General features: G+C 48.3%; 1 protein-coding gene across 5 annotated transcripts; it reads right to left on the bottom strand.

Annotated features, from left to right (window-relative positions):
• Positions 1 to 3648: 3648 nt before the first annotated feature.
• OCEL1 (occludin/ELL domain containing 1) lies at positions 3649 to 14952 on the bottom strand. Of its 5 annotated transcripts, none has more exons than XM_077921851.1 (7): positions 14714 to 14952; positions 14208 to 14286; positions 11793 to 13082; positions 9939 to 10177; positions 7998 to 8172; positions 7456 to 7520; positions 3649 to 4375 (listed from the first exon to the last, which is right to left on the bottom strand). In XM_077921851.1, exons 3-7 carry the CDS (start codon positions 12906 to 12908, stop codon positions 4321 to 4323), a joined length of 1650 nt encoding a protein of 549 aa, XP_077777977.1. In that variant the 5' UTR covers positions 12909 to 13082; positions 14208 to 14286; positions 14714 to 14952; the 3' UTR covers positions 3649 to 4320. The 5 variants fall into 5 exon arrangements, with proteins under 5 accessions (XP_077777977.1, XP_077777976.1, XP_077777972.1 ...); XM_077921850.1 differs by having other exon boundaries at positions 7473 to 7520; positions 11793 to 13039; positions 14714 to 14946; XM_077921846.1 differs by having other exon boundaries at positions 7473 to 7520; positions 14714 to 14946.
• Between the last annotated feature and the right edge of the window lie 8081 nt (positions 14953 to 23033).

The following is a 23033-nucleotide window of genomic DNA, read 5'->3' on the forward strand; positions in this document are numbered from 1 at the left end:
AGCACACACCTTTCTATTTATTTTCTGCCCCTTCCTTCGCTCCTCCGAAAAGGAACAGATTAATCATTGCCAGCTCCGTGCAGTTGTTAAATCTGTTCCCGTGTGTGTACAACAACACCCCCCCTTCTCCCTCCCCAGAAACACTGCTTGCCTGCTTCCTCAAGCTCCGAGCCAACTTTTCAGACTCCGAGTGGTGCTTGGTACAAGACTGGACGCAGGAAGGCCTGCTGCCAAAGGGATTTAAATCTCCACTCCCTCTGCAGACTGTTTTCCAGGGCCCAGTGCCAATTCCAGACCTCGCTGGGTTCTGCTTCAACCGCTTAAGGTGACCCTGGCGACCCGATTCCACCTTTCTGTCTCTGCAAATCGGTCATGGCAAAAAATGTGAGCCAAAGGTCTGCCAAACCACTGCCCAGTTATCGTTATTCTCCTTCCTTTCCCCCCAGAAAGGTGTTATCGAATAATGCGACTGGATTCCAGGCTTCTTAATACCCTGAATGCTTGTTCCTTGCAAGCCTTCAGCACCATGACAGGCCGGTGGGGTCCCGGAAACCTGCGTCAACCGGAACAATTTGTACGCTTAACATTTAAGTGCCCAAAAATTGCAGCCTAGGATTCGGGAGACTCCCTAGGTGCAAGAAGCGCTCTCGGGATCGGATCGGATTTGTTTTCTTTCATGGCACATCGCTTGTTTGTTTTTTGCTTTTTGCTTTAAATGGTTTACCAACAGGGATAAAACAAGGAAACTATCACAATAATTTAAAATGAACAAGAATGATTTCACGGCGTTTGAAAAGTTTAAATGACCCTTTGCTTTGATCAGCGGGAAACGGGCACTTTTACTGTTGATACACACAACTGCATAAGTAAGAATTCGATAGTTTAGTTTAGCAGCAATGTAGAGCATGAGATCTTGGGGTCATGGGTTCGAGCCCCACGGTGGATGAAAGATTCCTGCCTTGCGGGGGCTGGACTAAATGACCAACTCCACAATTCTATAATTCTATAACATCAGGCAAGAACCATCCCTATATTACTTTTGGCACCTGCTGAAGATGTTTTTGTATAGACAAGCCTTCCCGGATGTTTAGAAAGTTTGTCAGAGTTTTAATTTGTTATCTTGTTGTGATTATAATTAAGATGGTAGTTTTTTTTTTGGGGGGGGGGTGGTATTTTTTTGTAAGCCACTTTGAGGTTTCCCCAACCCCCAGGCAAGTGGTATATAATGCAGGAATACATAAAACAGTTGTTTGTTGTTTAGTCGTTTAGTCGTGTCCGACTCTTCGTGACCCCCTGGACCAGAGCACGCCAGGCCCTCCTGTCTTCCACTGCCTCCTGCAGTTTGGCCAAACTCATGTTTGTAGCTTTGAGAACACTGTCCAACCATCTCGTCCTCTGTCGTCCCCTTCTCCTTGCGCCCTCCATCTTTCCCAACATCAGGGTCTTCTCCAGGGAGTCTTCTCTTCTCATGAGGTGGCCAAAGTCTTGGAGCCTCAGCTTCAACTAAACAACAAAAGGCAAGCCAAGGCCCAGGGGCCGGATGCGGCCCAATCACCTTCTCAATCTGGCCCACGGACGGTCCAGGAATTTTACATGAGTAGAATGTGTCCTTTTATTTAAAATGCATCTCTGGGTTATTTGTGGGGCATAGTAATTCGTTCAGTTTCCCCAAAAATATATATTCTGGCCCCCCCCATGGTCTGGGGGATGGGGGACCGGCCCCCTGCTGAAAAAGTTTGCTGACCCCTGCATTAAAGCATAATGAAATAATAATAATAATAATAATAATAATAATAATAATAATAATAATGGACACGGGTGGCGCTGTGGGTTAAAGCCTCAGCGCCTAGGGCTTGCCGATCGAAAGGTCGGCGGTTCGAATCCCCGCGACGGGGTGCACTCCTGTCGCTCAGTCCCAGCGCCTGCCAACCTAGCAGTTCGAAAGCACCCCCGGGTGCAAGTAGATAAATAGGGACCGCTTACTGGTGGGAAGGTAAACGGCGTTTCCGTGTGCGGCTCTGGCTCGCCAGATGCAGCTTGTCACGCTGGCCATGTGACCCGGAAGTGTCTCCGGACAGCGCTGGCCCCCGGCCTCTTGAGTGAGATGAGCGCACAACCCTAGAGTCTGGCAAGACTGGCCCGTACGGGCAGGGGTACCTTTACCTTTACCTTTTAATAATAATAATAATACGTTCAGAGGTCTGAAACTGCAGCGGATTTCCCCCTTCCAATAACGGCGCCTTCACAGCCAACGTGGGAACAGGGCTCCACCGACTGAGGCCCCTTGCTCACGAAGGAGGCCCCCAGCGCCTTTGCCAACATCATTCCCGCCCCGTAAGCTCTGTGACTTCAAGGCTGGAATGTACCTTCTCCGCGGGGCACCAGCTTTGAAGACTGGAGAGAGAAATTTGGCAGGGGAGGCACTGACCCTGCCAGGGCTCTCTGCCAAGCAAGATGGCGGCATTCTGTTTCCCAAAGGCTGAAAAGGTAGCTTTTAGCTTTCAGCTTTTAGCCCTCCCCACGATTCCTGAGACAGCCTCTCACCTGAGCGTAACAAATGCCGGCCAAACTTTCCCTTCAAAATGAAGCCCCCACAAATAAAGATTCTAGTCCTCTTGGTTCTGAATCACATTCTGCGCCATGATTTAAGAAGAATCTTGGCAAGCTGGAAGGTGTGCAGAGGATTCAAGCAAGACGGTCGTGCATGATCATCACCATGCGTGATGAGGAAGGGTTGAAGGAGCTGGGGATGTTCAGCTTGGAAAAGGGGAGACTGAGAGGAGATATGAAAGCCATCTTCAGATATCTCAAGGGCTGCCACGTGGAGGAGGGAGCCAGCTTTTCTCCTGCTCCGGAGGGTAGGACTCGAACCCGTGGCTTCAATTTACAAGAATGGAGATTCCCACTAAACATCAGGAAGAACCTTTTGACAGTAAAAGCTGTTTGACAATGGACCCGACTCCCTCAGGAATGGACTCCCTTGTGGAGTCTCCAGTAGCAGTTTGGTCATGCTAGTCCCATGGACTGCAAGAAGATCAAACCTCTCCATTCCAAAGGAAATCAACCCTGAGTGCTCACTGGAAGGACAGATCCTGAAGCTGAGGCTCCAGTACTTTGGTCACCTCATGAGAAGAGAAGACTCCCTGGAAAAGACCCTGATGCTGGGAAAGATGGAGGGCACAAGGAGAAGGGGACGACAGAGGACGAGATGGTGGGACAGTGTTCTCGAAGCTACCAGCATGAGTTTGATCAAACTGCGGGAGGCCGTGGAAGACAGGAGTGCCTGGCGTGCTCTGGTCCAGGGGGTCACGAAGAGGCGGACAAGACTAAACAACAACAACAACAACAAAGCCATATGACCCAGAAAGCTGTCTGTGGACAAACACCGGCTCCCCTTGCCTGAAAAGCGAGATGAGCACCACACCCCATAGTCACCTTTGACTGGACTTAACCATCCAGGACTCCTGTACCTTTTGCCTTACCTTCCTTGAAGGTTTTTAAGCAGAGGTTGGATGGCATTATCTGTCATGGATGCTTTAGCAGAGATCCTTGCATTGGGGTTGGACTGGATGACCTTTGGGGTCCCTTCCAACTCTCCGATTCTATGATCCCCAGAAATAATAATAATAATAATAATAATAATAATAATAATAATAATAATAATTTTTATTTATACCCCACCCTTCCCGGTTCAAAAACCGGGCTCAGGGCGGCTAACAACAAATTAAAAACACTTAATTGTAAAAGCAGCATAAAATACAGTATAAAAACATGAATAACAATAAAATTCAAAGTTCAGAAATCAATTTAGGGGAAATCCATCTAATAAGCATTAGATAACCCCCATGGCTAGCTGGCTGAATTGGTCCTACTTGGGCCAGCGAGGAGGCCAGGGGAGAATTAGCTGTGGGGTCTCAGAGCGGGTGATCTTCATAAAAGGGGAGGGAAGAGAAGGGAAATAAAAGATCAGGCTGAATTCAAATTAAAGGCCAAATAAAATTGCCACCCTATTTGGAAAACCTCAGAGCAGGTGTTCACTTATTTTTCAGCAAAAACTTAGGAACGCTAACCAGTTCAGCCCGTGTTCCTCCTTGTGGAGTTTCGTGGGGTGTCCAGGGATTTTGCAAGAGACCAAGGAGAAGACCTGGCCCACCCCTGTAAAAAAAACAAAACCCCACCCAAGGGATGCTGCCGTTTCCTTGCAGAAGAAACTTCAAGTCAGAGATGCCAGCTCGTAGGCATCTTCGCACACTCTTTAGAAGTACACAGAGCCCTGGCTGGTCTTCTGGTCGTAGGCTTGGATCTGGGCCTTGATGTGGGTCAGCTTCCTCTTGAGGTATTCGCAGCGCTCTTGCTTCTCCAGGAAAGCCGGGTCCTGAAATTTGCAGGGTGGGCAGAGAGACGGGGGAAACGGAAACACGTCAAAATGCATTTGCAGTGGGAACCAGATACCCACCCAGTTTTCCAGGGACAGCGCCGGAGTTACAAAAGCCATCCCGACTCCTGATTTGATCCCAGAATGTCAGGTTTAAGATGCTGGTTTTGACCTTTAAAGCCCTTTGTGGCTTAGGGCCCTCGTATTTACGGGACCGCCTCTCCTGGTCTGCCCCACAGAGGACCTTAAGGTCCATGAATAATAATAGTTTAGAGGTCCCGGGCCCTAAGGAAGTCAGACTATCCTCCACCAGAGCCAGGGCCTTCTCAGTGATGGCTCCGACCTGGTGGAATGCTATGTCCCAGGAGACCAGGGCCCTGCAGGATTTAACCTCCTTCCGTCAGGCCTGTAAGACAGAGCTATTCCACCTGGCCTTTAATTTGAATTCAGCCTGATCTTTTATTCCCCTTCCTTCCCTCCCCCTCCACTTTTTATGAAGATTACCCGCTCTGGGATCCCACAGCTAATTCTCCCCTGGTCTCCTCGCTGGCCCAAATAGGACTAATTCAGCCAGCTAACCCTGGTGATCATCTAATGTTTATTGGATGGATTTCCCCCTAAATTGATTTTTTAATTCCGAATTTATTGTTATTCACATTTCATACTGTATTTTATGCTGTTTTTCGTTGCATCAATTAAGTGTTTTAAATTTGTTGTTAGCCGCCCTGAGCCCAGTTTTCTGAACTGGGAAGGGCAGGGTATAAATAAAAAAATATTATTATTATTATTATTATTATTATTATTATTATTATTATTATTATTTCTCCCACCAGTGCCAAGCTTGGGGAGGAGGATGAGAAAGCTGCGGCTGCGAGGGAGCACCCCCTTGTTTCTCTCTCCATGGCTGCTGCTGCCAGCCTCTTCCCTTGGGCAGCTCGTACTCATGCTCCCCCCCCCCCCAAGAATCCTGGGAATTGTAGTCAGGTCAGAGTCCTCTCACAGAACTACAATTCCCAGCGCTGCCTGGGAAAGTGGGATTGACTGTTAAACCACTATGGGAATCGTAGCTCTGGGAGGAGCAGTTGTCAGGAGCTTGTCCTACACTCGAGTAGGACCCATGGCATGTTCTCTCGCTCCTGGTCGTTCGTTCGGGAGCTTCAAAAGCTTTCTTCTGCCCGAACATCACAGCGACTGATGCCAACAGACACTGGCACACTTAGGGATCTGCAGAGTTTGTGCATCATGCATGACAGACCTCAGCAATTCAGCATTTTGGCTAATCTACTTTATTTACACGGAGCACTGCGACATGGCTCCCTCTCTCTCTAGCATCAGACAGCAAAGAGAGAAAGAACAAAGGACAAGAGTCCCACTTCACGGAACACAGGAACACAAACATCCTGTCTCCGTCACTTCCCACTCTGTGGAGTCATAACATACAGTGTCATGTGATAGACAACAATCCCATGACTGCAATCACGGAGCAGGAATTCTAACAGAAATGAGGGTCTCCTAGCAAATCTCAGCATCCTTACCAACTTACAGTTCCCACCAGGGCTGCTGACAGGGAGGAATGTACACATGTATAGGGCCCCATTCCAGCTGGGGCCCCAAACTGATAGCTCAGTCTGTAGAGCACAAGTCTCTTAAACTCAGTCTTGTGGGTTCGAGCCCCACATTGGGCAAAAGATTCCTGCATTGCAGGGGGTTGGACTTGATAACCCTTGTGGTCCCTTACAATTCTACGATTATTATCTTTCAATCAAATACCTGAAGGGCTATCCCATGGAAGATGGAACGAGCTTGCTTGCTCTTGCCCTGGAGGGAGGACCTGAACCGATGGGTTCAAGTTACAAGAAAGGAGAGTCTGAATAAAAATCTGGAAGAACTTTCTGGTGGTCTGAGCTGTTCAACAATGGAACGGCTTCTCTCGGAAAAGGGGCAGACTCTCCCTTCCTTGGAGGTTTTTAATCAGAGGTTTAAGCATCTGTCAGGGATGCTTTAGCTGAGATTCCTACATAGCAGGAGGTGGGACTAGATGACCCTTGGCATCCCTTCCAACTCTCCAATTTTATGACTATATTAATTAGACACTTCTAAAGAAAGTTATGGGACGCAGGTGGCGCTGTGGGTTAAACCACAGAGCCTAGGACTTGCCGATCATATGGTCGGCGGTTCGAATCCCTGTGGTGGGGTGAGCTCCCATTGCTCGGTCCCTGCTCCTGCCCACCTAGCAGTTCGAAAGCACTCTTAAGTGCAAGTAGATAAATAGGTAAAGGTAAAGGTACCCCTGCCCGTACGGGCCAGTCTTGACAGACTCTAGGGTTGTGCGCCCATCTCACTCAAGAGGCCGGGGGCCAGCGCTGTCCGCAGACACTTCCGGGTCACGTGGCCAGCGTGACAAGCTGCATCTGGCGAGCCAGCGCAGCACACGGAACGCTGTTTACCTTCCTGCTAGTAAGCGGTCCCTATTTATCTACTTGCACCCGGGGGTGCTTTCGAACTGCTAGGTTGGCAGGCGCTGGGACCGAGCAGCGGGAGCGCACCCCGCCGCGGGGATTCGAACCGCCGACCTTTCGATCGGCAAGCCCTAGGCGCTGAGGCTTTTACCCACAGCGCCACCCGCGTTCCCAGTAGATAAATAGGTACCGCTTTATAGCAGGAAGGTAAACGGCGTTTCCGTGTGCTGCGCTGGTGCAGGCTTGCCAGAGCAGCTTCGTCATGCTGGCCATGTGACCCGGAAGTGTCTCTGGACAGCGCTGGCCCCCGGCCTCTTAAGCAAGATGGGCGCGCAACCCCAGAGTCGGACACGACTGGCCCGTACGGGTAGGGGTACCTTTACCTTTACCTTTAAAGAAAGTTATAAAACAAAAGGTGGAGAAAACACTAATGCTTTGGCACTTGGCAGGCAGCAGCATTGGTATACGGTGTGCTGGGCTCAGGAAATCCTGCTGCCACAACTGGTCCTCAGCTGGTTCCCTTTGAGGGAAGCCATTGCTGTTTAAAGTGGTGTGAGGCAGCTTTAAATAGGACTTAGGGATTCATTTGCAGCCTTAGGGAAATCTTGAGACGACACTCACTTCTGACTTTTATTTACCTCCTTCTTGCTTTGGTAATCTCTCCAAACAGTGGAAACCCGGCTTTCCTCCTGCAGAGGAAAGAGAAGCATTTAAAAACCCTCACTGAAACAAGCCAGCAAAGGAACCTCTCAGAACCATTGCTCCAAGCTAAGAATGGATGGATCTCTGAGTTTTGGTTTTTCTTCCCCTCCACAAACTAAAATTCAGCTCTCCGCATTTGCAACAACAAGCTGCATATATATATTTTGAAAACTTCATGAAAGTTCGCCATCATTTAAGTGCGAAGTTTGCATGCAATTTCACCTCCTATGCACATTTCCACCAAAACAATGCATTTGCAGTATGTTATCTTCATTCATAAATTCATTCTCATGGACGCTTTGCTCCAGTAGATACACTTCTGTCCTCATTATTTGCCTGGAGAACTGCATTGCAAAATTCAGAAAGGGGTTGTTGCTCGACGTATTTTGCAAACTTAATGCCTGGTTAAGGTTTGTTGTTTATATATATATATATAAAATGCATCACTGTGTATTAAGAACTACCTTCTTGTTCTGATAGCGGCGAGGAAGTTTGGAGAGCATCGCCTCCAGTTCCTTGAATTTCCCCAGCGCTGTGCGGACTTCATCGTACAGCTCCTTGTATTCTGCATACTGGTCGTTGAAGACGGCCTTGTATTTTTCACGCTCATCCCTGCTTCCGATGGCTGGGTACTTTCTACGCCGTGCAGCAAAAAGTCAAGAAGGAGAAAAGACGTGGGGAGGAGAATCAAAACCAGACTCAGAGTAGACCCAGTGAAATGAATGAACACTTGGGCCTGTTAACTTCAACGTATTGTGTCCAACTCAGTCAGAGGAGACCCAGTGAAATGAATGAGCACAATTCTCTTTGGCCTGGTTAAAGAGGAACGTTTTTGCCAGGCATCTAAAAATATATAATGAAGGCACCAGGTGAAACTCCCTGGGGAGAGCATTCCACAAGTGGGGAGCCACTGCAGAAAAGGCCCTGTTATCGTGTTGCCACCCTCTAGATCTCCGGCCTGGTGGAACGCTCTGCCTCATTAGACCAGGGCCCAGCAGGATCTGATTTCTTTCCGCAGGGCCTGTAAGACAGAGTTGTTCCGTCTGGCCTTTGGCTAGGAGCCAATTTGATTCCCTCCCCCTCTTTCTTTTTTCCTCCTGTGATGAGGCTGCATTTTAATGTTTTAATGTTTTATTTTAATCTTGTTTTTAAGTTGTATTCATTCAACTTGTTTTTATTATTGGTTATTAGCTGCCCTGAGCCCAGCCTTGGCTGGGGAGGGCGGGGTATAAATAAAATTTATTATTATTATTATTATTATTATTATTATTATTATTATTATTATTGCAGCGGTTCTCAAGCTGTGGGTCCCCAGATGTTGTTGGACTACAACTCCCATCATCCCTGAGCTCTGGCCTTGTTAGCTAGGGGTGATGGGAGTTGTAGTTCAATAACATCTGGGGACCCACAGGTTGAGAAAGACGGCTCTAGACCTTTTCTGGGACCCCAAAGAAGGGTGTTGGAGGATCTCAGGGTCCGGGTACGTTCATATGAGAGAGAGGCAATCCTTGCGGGATTGCAGTTCTGAGCGGTTTAAGGCTTTATAGGTCAAAAGCAGCACTTTGTTTGGACCTGGAAGTTCATTGGCAGCCAGTGCAGTCAGACCAGGATCAAACAGTCTTGGCCAGGTGAGTGTCCTGGCCACCAAATTCTGCACCAGCTTAATAATAATAATAATAATAATAATAATAATTTATTCATACCCCACCCATCTGGCTGGGTTTCCCCAGCCACTCTGGGCGGCTCCCAATCGAGTGTTAAAAACAATACAGCATTAAATATTAAAAACTTCCCTGAACAGGGCTGCCATCAGATGTCTTTTAAAAATAAGATAGCTGCTTATTTCCTTCACATCTGAAGGGAGGGTGTTCCACAGGGCGGGTGCCACTACCGAGAAGGCCCTCTGTCTGGTTCCCTGTAACCTCACTTCTCGCAATGAGGGAACCGCCAGAAGGCCCTTGGCGCTGGATCTCAGCGTCCGGGCTGAACGATGGAGGTGGAGACGCTCCTTCAGGTATACTGGACCGAGGCTGTTGAGGGCTTTAAAGGTCAGCACCAACACCTTGAATTGTGCTCGGAAACGTACTGGGAGCCAATGTAGGTCTTTCAAGACCGGTGTTATGTGGTCTCGGTGGCCGCTCCCAGTCACCAGTCTAGTTGCCGCATTCTGGATTAATTGCAGTTTCCGGGTCACCTTCAAAGGTAGCCCCAGGTAGAGCGCATTGCAGTAGTCCAAGCTGAAGCTTCTGAACCATCTTCAGAGACAGCCCTATGTATAAAGCATTGCAGTAATCTAACCTAGAGGTTCCCGGAACATAGACAACAGAAGTTAAGATATCCCTGTCCAAATATGGGTGCACTAAAACCTCCTGAGCATTCCTGGGCCATTGCTGCTTACTTACGACACATAATCCGGGACGATGTGAGGTTTGGGGTGGTGGCCTGTCGGAATGGCGAAGTTTAACACCTCTGGGTCCCCTCCCTTCTCTGAGAACTCAACGCGTCTTGCAACTTTCTCCTTGGGAGTAACTTCATCCTGGTCTATGACTTGCTGAGGCGTACCTCGTAAGAGGATGGCCTTTCGCTGAGACGAAGGGAAGGAGACAAGGCGAGAGGGAGGCTCGTAGTTCATTCGGCCAACCTTCAAGGGGGAAAGAGAGTGTTGTGGACATCATTATTGTTGAGGGACTCAACATGTCATGAGCACAAGAAACTGCCTTTTATTAAATCTACAAGAAAGAAGATTCCACCTAAACATTAGGAAGAACTTCCTGACAGTAAGAGCTGTTCGACAGTGGAATTGGCTGCCAAGGAGTGTGGTGGAGTCTCCTTCTTTGGAGGTCTTTAAGCAGAGGCTTGACAACCAGATGTCAGGAGTGCTCTGATGGTGTTTCCTGCTTGGCAGGGGGTTGGACTCGATGGCCCTTGTGGTCTATTCCAACTCTAGGATTCTATGATTGGTCCAAGTATCCCAGCAGTCCCCAACCTGTTGCAGGATTACAGCTCCCACCAGCCCTAGCCGATGAATGAGAAAAATAATCTAGAAGAGGCTGGGTACGCCCTTCCTTTTCTTTGATGGGGTTCCCACTTCATGCTAGCAATTTGAACGGCAGCAAGGTGGTTTGCATTTCTAATTTTAAAACAAACAAACAAACAAACAAACAAACAAAGCCCATAGTTTGCATTCCAGCTTGCCGAAGATATTTTGTGAAAGCTCAGCAGGCTGTAAGTCAAACTCACAGTAGACCCATTGAAATCAATGGACTTAAGTCTACTTTTGAGTTTGACTTGGCCAAAGACAACCCACTGGGTGGATTTCAACATCACACTATGGCAAAACATTTCGCCTGCACGAGCGTTTCAGCTGGTCAGGTGCAACGATTCCTCTCTCCTCCTCTAGGGTGCTGTACTGGGGGGGGGGTTCTCGTTTGTCCCATTAGCCAATTTTCAGTGGGGGGGAAGCATGGGGAGGAGGGAGAAAAGTCCCACGGTGCAAGTGTCCTTGCACAGAGATTCTGCTGATGGGGCTTGTTCAGTGAATCCTGCCCATTGTGTTTTGCAATACACACACACACACACACACACACACACACACACACACACACACACAGCTGGAGCATAGAACCATAGAATTGTAGAGCTGGAAGGCAACCCAAAGGGCATCTAGTCCAGCCCCTTGCAATTCAGGATCAACACAAACAGAGCAGCTAACTCCTAGGAGCTGAGGTCACTTTGCCCCCCATAAAATATCTGAGGGGCAGGTCCCCCCAGATTTGATGGGCATTGCCATTCAAATGATATGGGTGCGCCGTGTCATACGATGCATTCTGTGGGGTGGGACTTACCTGCCCCCCAATATATAAAATACAGCTGCCTTTTTTTGACTCTCTCGTGGGTCATAACTCTTGACCATGGGTAGGCAAACTAAGGCCCGGGGGCCTGATGCGGTGCAATCGCCTTCTCAATCCGGCCCGCAGACGGTCCAGGAATCAGCATGTTTTTACATGAGTGGAATGTGTGCTTTTATTTAAAACGCATCTCTGGGTTATTTGTGGGGCATAGGAATTCGTTCCTTTTTCTTCTTCTTCAAAATATAGTCCGGCCCCCCACAAGGTTCTGAGGGACAGTGGACCGGCCCCCTGCTGAAAAAGTTTGCTGAGCCCTGCTCTTGACTGTTCTGGAGGCCATGACTATAGGGGAGGTCATGAGGAGCCTCTGCTCACCAACATTGCCTTCTCTCAATGGTGGGGTCTTACCAGAACTCTTGCGTTCTTCTGGACAGCTTGATGTCTCCACATCCTGAGACAGACGAGGGAGCCAACCAGATACAGCAGCATAGTGAGGAAGAGGAAGGCGATGGCGGCCACTTGCCCCCCTTCGACTCGGCACAAGGCAACAACGAGCGGGTTGTTGGCAAATACGGAGTAGCAGAGTCCTCCACGGTTGACGTCGTTGACGTAGGCGATTGCAGCAGCCATGTATAGGAGGGACATGACCAGGTTGAGGCCAAACTCTGCCAAAGGCCACCAGTGGGACTCAAGAAGGATTGTCCTGTAGTACATGGTGACCCCGAGGCCTAGCAAGATCACGGTCACCAGCCACACCAGGCTGACCACCACCAGCACGAATGGGGTCATTGGGCCGTAGTAATTGTATCCATACCCTCCGCCCAAGACACCATTGTAGGGCAGAGAGTTGCCACCATAAAGCGCCGACCACTGGTAGTCCTTCTGGATGTAAGCGGCTGTGCAGGCAAAGACCATTCCTCCTAAGATTAGCTCCAGACCTGCCATCAGCCTCAGGAGGCCAGGCCACGACTTCATGTAGGAATATTTGTGGTCGTAGGTCTCCAACTTCTCCTTGTAGCTCGGTGGACCACTCGACAAGGCACCCTGGCTCTCAGCAGTCAGCGTCTTCCCAGGCTCCAAAGGGGTGGCGGGAGCTGAGAGGGGTTCCTTAAAATCGCCATCGTTCCCATTGTCAGTGGAGCTCCCCTCACCATCGAAGGTGGTTCTTTGAGGGTGCTCAGAAAACTGGGTGTGTTTGAAGTCTTCTGGAGCATAGGTCAAGAGAGAAGTCTCAGTCCAGGGCTGTCTCTGCCAGCGGTGGAAGAAGTTCTTCCAAGATGGAGGAATGAAGCGTCTAATGGGCTTCATGGAAGAGGACTCTTGGTCCTGAGGTGTGCCAGTGAAGGCCGGTTTGGCTGATGGAGATGAGCAGAAGCCATCTGAAGACCTAGAACCCAATGACTTCCCAGAATTCTCTGACCAGGTTCCCCTTGGATGAAGCTGCCTGGAGCTGTTTAGAAGTTCCTCACCTCCATGCATCTCAGGAGGCCTCTTCTCTCTGACTGATGTCTCCTCAGAGCTCATGTCCTCAAATGGTTGCCAGAGAAAATCTTATCTGCAGCCTCCTGTGGGCACCTCTTGAGTGGGTGATTGAGGGGCATCCCCCATTCTCCTCTTTGCCATTTTGACAAGTCTGTTTGTTGAAAGTTTGGGAACTGAAGGTGGAAGAGAATCAAGTGTTTCAGAATAAACGGGGCCCTATTTTTTTTAATAGAGAAAATCGACAGCAGTTTAGTTTTTACAGTAATGAAATGTGGTGAGAGGAGCGGTCTACAGCACTTTAGGAAGGGACTATACCACGTCAATGAGACCTTTCATGCCCCTCCCACCTTATGAGTCTAACCCAACAGCGCAGAAACTAATCTCTACAAGAAATGATGTCATCTTCAAGAAACATTTTGAACAGGTTATTTCCTTCAATGTAACTTAAGAGCTTAGGACGCGGGTGGCGCTGTGGGTAAAACCTCAGCGCCTAGGACTTGCCGATCGTATGGTCGGCGGTTCGAATCCCCGTGGTGGGGTGCGCTCCCATCGTTCAGTCCCAGTGCCTGCCAACCAAGCAGTTCGAAAGCACCCCCGGGTGCAAGTAGATAAATAGGTACCGCTTACTAGTGGGAAGGTAAACGGCGTTTCCGTGTGCTGCGCTGGCTCGCCAGAGCAGCGATGTCACGCTGGCCACGTGACCCGGAAGTGTCTCCGGACAGCGCTGGCCCCCGGCCTCTTAAGTGAGATGGGCGCACAACCCTAGAGTCTGTCAAGACTGGCCCGTACGGGCAGGGGTACCTTTACCTTTAACTTAAGAGCTTAATATGGTGGGAACAACCAAATATGGTTTGAGGTGGTACAGTCCCTCCTCAAAATGTTACACCCCCCCTCTTTTTCAACTTCCCTTGACCCTGGCTTTCAATGCATAGTTTACGGATGCACCGCATTCCTGTAGTTCTGAGTTGTTTCAAACTGTCTTTTAACATTGTGTTTTGATTGTTGTAACCCACTCTGGGACTTTGGGGTGAAGGGTGGATAAAATAATAATACAGTGGTACCCCTGGATACATGCGTCTGCACGTGCACGGGTCACAACTTGCTGCTTCTGCGCATGCGCGTGACGTCGTTTTGACCTTCTGCGCATGCGCGAGCGGCAAAACCCAGAAGTAACACGTTCCGTTACTTCCGGGTCACTGCAGAGTGCAACCTGAAAATGCTCAGCCTGAAGCAACTTCAACCGGAGGTATGACTGTAATAAATAATAATAATAATAATAATAATAATAATAATAATAATAATAATGGCTATTTTTCTTGAAAAAGAGGAGCTGGAACTCACCATGAACCCTTATAATGGCAATGATGCCCACCGGAAAGGTGCTGGAACAGAATTCCAGTGAATTCTGGTTGAAAAAAAGCTAAAAGAAGAAAAAGAAGAAGAAGAAGAAGAAGAAGTCGTTTCTCCAGTGGTGAGACTCTGTTAGCCAACAAGGGTCCTTCTTGTCCATCTCAAGCATTCTCGACACCCAAATCCTGCCTCCACAAGCAGTCATCTGATGCCTGGAAAGTTCCCCTACTGAATTCCCCAAACCCTTGCATTAATTTCTGCCACCCCAGAAGTGAAGACAGAAGTGCCTGGCGTGCTCTGGTCCATGGGGTCACGAAGAGTTGGACACGACTAAACGACTAAACAACAACAACAACAACCCCATCTTTTCATCTCCCTTGTGCTTGCTTCCCAACGAACCCCGCACACCCAAGGCGTTGGCCCTTGTCCACAATCTGGATGGAAGTCCTCGATCGTCACACATCTCTCGCCCTCCCCAGAAATGCTTTCCACGGTACCTTCAACGGCCACGGAGTCTGCAGCGTAGGCTGCCTTCCAGAGAGGGGAATCTGGCTCGGCCGGGTTCAAAGACTCCACCGGAGGAAGCAGGTCACTTCCTCCGGCTGGTCACAGCGTGGTCTCCAAAAGACGTCAGGATCTTGGTCGGCCTCTGTTGGGAGGTTGCAAATGACCACGGATGGGCGGGGGAACTGATCTGCGGCGTACAGAAGGCTCTAGGCTCCCAACCCAGCATGTTATCAGCCCCTGGCACGGTTAAATATTAACTGTGGAGCGGGCAGGAGGAGAGAAATGTCACACGCAGATCGCATTATTAGTAAGGCTAGATACCCAGCCGGCCGGCTGTCTTGCGACCGATGTCTAATAGCTCAAGCTACAGGGTCACCTGGAATAATGGCTGCTGATATCTATCAGGCGGGATATACCGTATTTTTCCGTGTATAAGACTAGGTATCGTATTTTTTTGCTCTGTAAGACTCACTTTTTCCCTCCTAAAATGTAAGGGGAAATGTGTGTGCGTCTTATGGAGCGAATGCAGGCTGCGCAGCTATCCCAGAAGCCAGAACAGCAAGAGGGATTGCTGCTTTCACTGCGCAGCGATCCCTCTTGCTGTTCTGGCTTCTGAGATTCAGAATATTTTTTTTCTTGTTTTCCTCCTCCAAAAACTAGGTGTGTCTTGTGGTCTGGTGCATCTTATAGAGCGAAAAATACGGTGTTTTCCCTAAAGAATAATGTCAAAAATTTTGTTGTTGTTTAGTCGTTTAGTCGTGTCTCTTCATGACCCCCTGGACCAGAGCACGCCAGGCACTCCTGTCTTCCACTGCCTCCTACAGTTTGGTCAAACTCATGCTGGTAGCTTCAAGAACACTGTCCCACCATCTCGTCCTCTGTCATCCCCTTCTCCTTGTGCCCTCCATCTTTCCCAGCATCAGGGTCTTATCCAGGGAGTCTTCTCTTCTCATGAGGTGGCCAAAGTCTTGGAGCCTCGGCTTCAGGATCTGTCCTTCCAGTGAGCACTCAGGGCTGATTTCCTTAAGAATGGAGAGGTTGGATCTTCTTGCAGTCCATGGCACTCTCAAGAGTCTCCTCCAGCACCAGAATTCAAAAGCATCCATTCTTCGGCGATCAGCCCTCTTTATGGTCCAGCTCTCACTTCCATACATCACTACTGGGAAAACCATAGCTTGAACTATACGGACCTTTGTTGGCAAGGTGATGTCTCTGCTTTTTAAGATGCTGTCCAGGTTTGTCATTGCTTTTCCTCCAAGAAGCAGGCGTCTTTTAATTTCGTGGCTGCTGTCACCATCTGCAGTGATCACGGAGCCCAAGAAAGTAAAATCTCTCACTGCCTCCATTTCCTCCCCTTCTATTTGCCAGGAGGTGATGGGACCAGTGGCCATGATCTTCGTTTTTCGGATGCTGAGTTTCAGACCATATTTTGCGCTCTCCTCATACACAGGGCCTTCTTCCCCCATTTTCTTAAATTTGAGTCCCCCAAAATAGTCTTATACATGGGGGCGTCTTACAGATGGAAAAATACGGTAGATAGAATTAATAAGGGGTTCTCCTAGATTTTCACAGGGAAAATGCAGGAATCTTTTGCCCAACGTGCAGCTCGAACCCATGGCCTTGGGATTAAGAGTCTCATGCTGTACAGACTGAGCTGTCCCAGCTACAAGGTAGGAAGAGGCAGGCCAGGCAAGTGAAGGGCCACCCTCTCCTGCACCACTTGTCTCCCAGAACCAGAAGGGGACTGAAAAGGGCAGGGCAGAGGGAGTTGCCATGCAGGCACAGTTCCTAGCATGCAGCCCGTGGGGCGGGGAGGTACATAAATTGGTGGAGGGAGAGTGGTCCCCAGTTGATGCAACTGCTCCCCAGAATATGGACCTGGGAACAGCTGCCTAGGCACTAGATTGGTGTGCTGTAGAAGCGACTGTACAGTCATACCTCGGGTTCATAGAATCATAGAATCATAGAGTTGGAATAGACCCCAAGGGCCATCAAGTCCAACCCCCTGCCAAGCAGGAAACACCATCAGAGCACTCCTGACATATGGTTGTCAAGCCTCTGCTTAAAGACCTCCAAAGAAGGAGACTCCACCACACTCCTTGGCAGCAAATTCCACTGTCGAACAGCTCTTACTGTCAGGAAGTTCTTCCTAATGTTTAGGTGGAATCTTCTTTCTTGGAGTTTGGATCCAGTGCTCCATGTCCGCTTCTCTGGAGCAGCAGAAAACAACCTTTCTCCCTCCTCTATATGACATCCTTTTATATATTTGAACATGGCTATCATATCACCCCTTAACCTCCTCTTCTCCAGGCTAAACATGCCCAGCTCCCTTAGCCGTTCCTCATAAGGCATCGTTTCCAGGCCTTTGACCATTTTGGTTGCCCTCCTCTGGACACATTCCAGTTTGTCAGTGTCCTTCTTGAATACGGTTCGAGTCGAATATGGTCGAGAATACGGTCGAGTTGCACTCCGCGGCAACCCGGAAGTAACGGAGCGCGTTACTTCCGGGTTTCGCCACTTGCGCATGTGCAGACGCTCAAAATGACGTCACACGCATGCGCAGAAGCGGCGAAAAGCAACGCATGCGTGCGCAGACGTACCATTGCTAGTTACATTTACTTCTAGATGCGAATGGGGCTCCGTAACGGATCCCGTTCGTATCTAGAGGTACCTCTGTATATGTTGTTTTTGGTAATAAATTCTTAACTATCTGCCGTGTGCATTCCATTGGCTGGGAAGTTCCCTTGAATTCTGATGATGGGAAGGCTTTTTTCAGAATACAGTGGACGCTCAGGTTGCAAATGTGATCCGTGCGGGATGCATGTTCACAACCCACAGCGTTCGCAACCCGCAGCGGCGCGTCTGTGCACGCGCAGGTTGCGATTCGGTGCTTCTGTGCATGCGCAAAGCGCGATTTAGCGCTCTGTGCATGTGCGACCGCCGAAACCCGGAAGTAACCCTTTCTGGTACTTCCATGTTTCGGCGGGCGCGTAACCTGAAAAAACCTGAAGCAGCTGTAACCCGAGGTATGACTGTATTTAAAGAAATATAGTCTGGAGAATTCATGAGCAGGAACTGAACAATCAGCAACAGAAGGAATTAGAGATTATTGTGTGGTGGTTATGAAATAAGAGACAGAAAACTGGGGGCAGCGAGGGAGAACAGGAGGGGAAGTCGAAAAAAGAAAAGGAAAATTTATTATGTTTTGGAGTGTACAGTGGTACCTCGGGTTACATACGCTTCAGGTTACAGACTCCGCTAACCCAGAAATAGTACCTCGGGTTAAGAACTTTGCTTCAGGATGAGAACAGAAATCGCGCAGCGGCGGCAGCAGGAGGCCCCATTAGCTAAAGTGGTGCTTCAGGTTAAGTACAGTTTCAGGTTAAGAACAGACCTCCGGAACGAATTAAGTACTTAACCCGATGTACCACTGAATGTGCTTCAGGTTGAGCGCTTTCGGGTTGCGCTCCACGGCAACCCGGAAATAACGGAGCATGTTACTTCTGGGTTTCGCCATTCGCGCACGCGGAGACGCTAAAAATGACATCACACACATGCGCGGAAGCGCCAAAACGTGACCCGCGCATGCGCAGGTGCGCCATCGCGTCTTACCTTCCATTCAGGATGCGAACGGGGCTCCGGAATGGATCCCGTTTGCATCCCGAGGTACCACTGTACTCCAATTAAAATAAAAAACTAAAATAAAAAAAGACCAAATTATAGTTATTAATTTTTTGGGGTGCCTCACGGCCTGGATCTCGGAAGCATATCTCCACATCTCAATCCTGCCTCTCCTCATAATTTCAAGCTTCAAGGTCTTTCTTTACTATGTTTCAGGACATAGGTAGAAATATAAATGCGTAAAAGAATGCAAATTTGTCGCCGCATCTTTCTGCTTGTTCTCGTAAAGAAGGTAGATTTATTGGGGGAGTTGCACTGAGTACAGTAATATATTCTCTTTCTTTCTCGTCTAGAAGAAAAGGCTGTTCTGATATGGTTAGACCACAAGATGGCAGAAAAGAGCAAGGCTGGTGGCTTTTCAAGCCTTTCCAACATACCATCCTCGATGGAGACCTGCAGACCTGGAGGATTAAATTCTACAGCATCCTATCCCTGGTCTCCCCTCTCTGTGAGTTTGGAGGAATTCCCACTATTACCACAATAGGCCACAAGGGTGGGGAGAATGTCTGGAGAGACCTAGGTCCCATTCATCAAAATGGCCACTAATTTGGCTTAACCATGTCTGGAAGTATAGCAAAGTCATACACATTACCATCTGTATAGCAGCCTGCATCAGGCTGGTGCCCTCCAGGTGTGGCTGGGTTTAGGAATGGCGGAGTCTGGAATAATAGACTCATAGAAGTTGGAAGGACCCCAAGGATCATCTGATCATAGAATTTTATAGAGTCAGAAGGGACCACGAGGGTCACAAAACTGAGAAGATCTATAATTGAGAAGATCCATTTGGGCTCACCAAATTTTGGGCTAGCATAGGGTGCTATAGGGACGCGGGTGGTGCTGTGGGTTAAGCCACAGAGCCTAGGACTTGCCGATCAGAAGGTTGGTGGTTCGAATCCCCGCGACGGGGTGAGTTCCCGTTGCTCGGTCCCAGCGCCTGCCAACCTAGCAGTTCGAAAGCACGTCAAAGTGCAAGTAGATAAATAGGTACCACTCTGGCGGGAAGGTAAATGGCGTTTCCATGCACTGCTCTGGTTTCGCCTGAAGCAGCTTCGTCATGCTGGCCACATGACCCGGAAGCTGTACGCCGGCTCCCTCGGCCAGTAAAGCGAGATGAGCGCCGCATGACTGGACGTCCATGACTGGACGTAATGGTCAGGGGTCCCTTTACCTTTACCTAGAGTGCTATATTTTGAAAAATTGGCGAAGTCCACCCTTGCTCTGAGTTTTGCTGAAACTCTCCTTAACTAAAAGCGAGACCAGGGAATGCTCTACGAGCAAAGAGAAATGAATGGAAAGTTTGCAGCCTAAATAAATGACCAACCCTTTTATCCATTTATCTTTCAAACGTTTTATTTAATTGTCTGCCTAATACAAAAGTATCCGTATCCCCACAGCTGAGCCCTTAAAAAGGCGCCCCCCGAAATTGCATACATGAAATATAAAAGACAGAAACAACCCCACCCCCAACACACACACAATGACAATGACGATGAAAGTGCTTCATCACACATATTCTCTTGTTCTAATCATTACAGTGGTCTGCAAGCTAGGATGGTGCTATCACTCCCATATTACGCTCAGGAGAAACAGAGGCCGAGAGAGCACGGCTTGCCAATGTGGCTCCTTTCCAGGTGTTGTAGATCATGGCTCACATCAGGTGCCAGGGATGATGGGAATTGTAGTTCAACACCTCTGGAAAGGGTAGCAGATCAGATAGCCACCCTAAGCCGCATTGACCTGGAAGTTAGCCCCACCAAATTCAGTAGGACAAGCTTCTCAGTCGGCATGGCTAAGATTCAATTGTGAGGCTTTTCTGATCTCTGCCTCATCTACGGATGCTCCCTTGACATTTGCCTCAGATTTTGGAGTCCCAGATGATCTGGCCTCGTTTCCAAAGTGGAACAGGCCTGGAACGTCACTTCTTTGCTATTTCCAGAGCTTCTCCGTGTGCCTTGCTTGCAACCACGTCTGGTTCTTTCCTGCCTGGTTCATCCCTCCCTTCTCCACGCACACTGATCGTGAAACACTACAATAAAGCAATCCTGATGCAATTGTGTGCTGCTCCTTTTTGGGGGGGGTGTGTGATTATCCTCTTACTGACACGCAGGTGCAGTCTGAGCACACTAGAAAACCGCTGCACCGAAAACCATCTCAGTGCAACGGCACTCGGGACTCCTCTGCAATGTCTAATGAAAGGGGTGCAAATAAACTGGGGTGAGCTTAAAGATGCGCTGGTCCCAGTTCCGAATTGCGGAGGAGCTGAATGCATAGCAGAGCAGGGACAAAACAGGGGCCACTCAGGCAACTGATTCTTTTTTTTGCCACCATGCTACGTCCAGCTTTCAAAATAACTGTTTTGCAACACCGTTTGCAGGAAAGAATAAAAATGTGAAGGAAAATCTCCTTGACGTATCTAAGAATAGCCCTATGAACTAAACCACAGTGTTAAATGCTAAATTCTGTAAAAGTCTGGATGGGGTGTCATTTCATATGGTTTATTATTTTGTGGTTTTATGTTGTGGTTTTATGTTGTAACTGCACTGAGACCTGCAGGTATAGGGCAGTATACAAATTTAATAATAATAATAACAACAATAACAATAATAATCAGTGCTTTTTTTCTTTAAAAATGTCTAGGGGTACTCTCATTTTCCTACTCATATTGAAATACTGCCCCTCAATGAGGCCAAACGCAGATTCACAAAATGTTTAGGGGTATGCCTACCCCTACGTACCCCCCAGAAAAAAAGCACTGAGGAGGAGGAGGAGGAGGAGGAGGAGGAGAAGAAGAAGAAGAAGAAGAGGAGGAGGAGGAGGAAGAAGAAGTTGGTAGCCCTTAATACCAAAACAGCTTTCCACGGTCTCTCTTTCTTTCTCTCTCTCCATAGCTGTCAACTTTTCCCTTTCCTTGCGAGGAATCCTATTCGGAATAAGGGAATTTCCCTTTAAAAAAGGGAAACGTTGACAGCTATGCTCTCTCACATGCAAGCAAGCAAGCAGGCAGGCAGGCAAGCATACAGGTATAAACAGAGCTCTTCTTCTAAGGATCATATCCAAATTCTTCCCAGTTCTTTTTAGAGGACCCTGGGCAATTATGACTAATTTTTTTGGGGAACATCAGTTTATCCGCAGAGCTGCCGAACTCCGAGATGCCAAACGAGTGCAGGGATCGCCAATATGGCGTCTTCCCAAAATGGTTCAGCTACAGCTCCCATCAAATGGCTTTAAAAGAGGATTAGACAGAGGAGGCAGAGACATCACCTTGCCAACAAAGGACCGTATAGTTAAAGCCATGGTTTTCCCAGTCGTGATGTATGGAAGTGAGAGCTGGACCATAAAGAAGGCTGATCGCCGAAGAATTGATGCTTTTGAATTCTGGTGCTGGAGGAGACTCTGGAGAGTCCCATGGACTGCAAGAAGATCCAACCTCTCCATACTTAAGGAAATCAGCCCTGGGTGCTCACTGGAAGGCCAGATCCTGAAGCTGAGGCTCCAAGACTTTGGCCACCTCATGAGAAGAGAAGACTCCCTGGAAAAGACCCTGATGTTGGGAAAGATGGAGGGCACAAGGAGAAGGGGACAACAGAGGACGAGATGGCTGGACCGTGTTCTCGAAGCTACAAACATGAGTCTGACCAAACTGCGGGAGGCAGTGGAAGACAGGAGGGCCTGGCGTGCTCTAGTCCAGGGGGTCACGAAGAGGCGGACACGACTAAACGACTAAACAACAACAGACAGAGGAGGGGGAGGAGAGGCCCAAAGAAGGCTCCAGGCCATGACAGCTGTGCTCTGCAATGCTTCTGAAGACCACTCACTCTGCACCTCACGAGGAGAGAGTTGCTCCTGTGCTCGGATCGTGCTTGCGGGCCTCTGAGAAGAGGATGCTTGACTAGTTTAAAGCAGTGGTCCCCTAGAAACCTGAGGCCTTTCTGTTAGGTACCATTGGACCACAGCTTCCAAGGGAATTGTTTAATTTGTTTATGTATGCCACCGCAGCGGCAAGAATAGTCCATGCACAAAATTGGAAAGATCAGGAAGCCCAATGGAAGAAGAATGGCTTATGGCTTACTATCCTTGGGATAGTAGGTACTGAATTGCCCCAGAAAGATGTGAAAGTATTTTTGTATGCCACAACAGCTGCTAGGATTTTACTAGCCAGAAAATGGAAAACACAAGAATTACCAATGGTAGAAGAATGGCAGATGAAGATGATGGAATTTATGGAGCTGGCTGATCTCACCGGGAGAATCCGCGACCAGAAAGAAGAGGACTACCAAGAAGACTGGAAGAAATTTGAAGACTATTTGAACAAATATTCTAATATTAAAGATATATAACCACTTGAAAGAACCAATCAGGCCTAGGATTAAATTAGACTTAAATATATAAATAAGAAAATGTATTATAAGAAAGGTAAAGAAATTGGAATACGACTGTAATATTGTTTTATGAAATAATGATATTGGAAACTGCTACATTCAAATTAAGAGGAAATTCAGATGGAGGAGATTAGAGGAAGTCAACCAAAATGTTTATGAAAATGGATTATAATTAATTAATTGAGTTTCTTTTTTTTTCTATTTAGGTATTTTAAGTTTGTTATTTTTTCTTCTTCTTTTTCACCTTTCT

The sequence above is a fragment of the Podarcis muralis genome, chromosome 18 (genome assembly GCF_964188315.1).
Source record: "Podarcis muralis chromosome 18, rPodMur119.hap1.1, whole genome shotgun sequence".
NCBI classification, from domain to species: Eukaryota; Metazoa; Chordata; class Lepidosauria; order Squamata; family Lacertidae; genus Podarcis; species Podarcis muralis.

What these genes read in the sequence shown, in the direction of transcription:
- OCEL1 (XM_077921847.1), bottom strand. Translation starts at nt 12,908, where the DNA reads ATGAGCTCTGAGGAGACATCAGTCAGAGAGAAGAGGCCTCCTGAGATG. An exon ending in GCTATCAGAACAAGAAGGTA is followed by an intron (nt 7,521 to 7,997) that starts GTTCTTAATACA and finishes CCTCTGCAGGAG; the next exon opens with GAAAGCCGGGTTTCCACTGT. An exon ending in ATTACCAAAGCAAGAAGGAG is followed by an intron (nt 4,376 to 7,472) that starts GTAAATAAAAGT and finishes TGCAAATTTCAG; the next exon opens with GACCCGGCTTTCCTGGAGAA.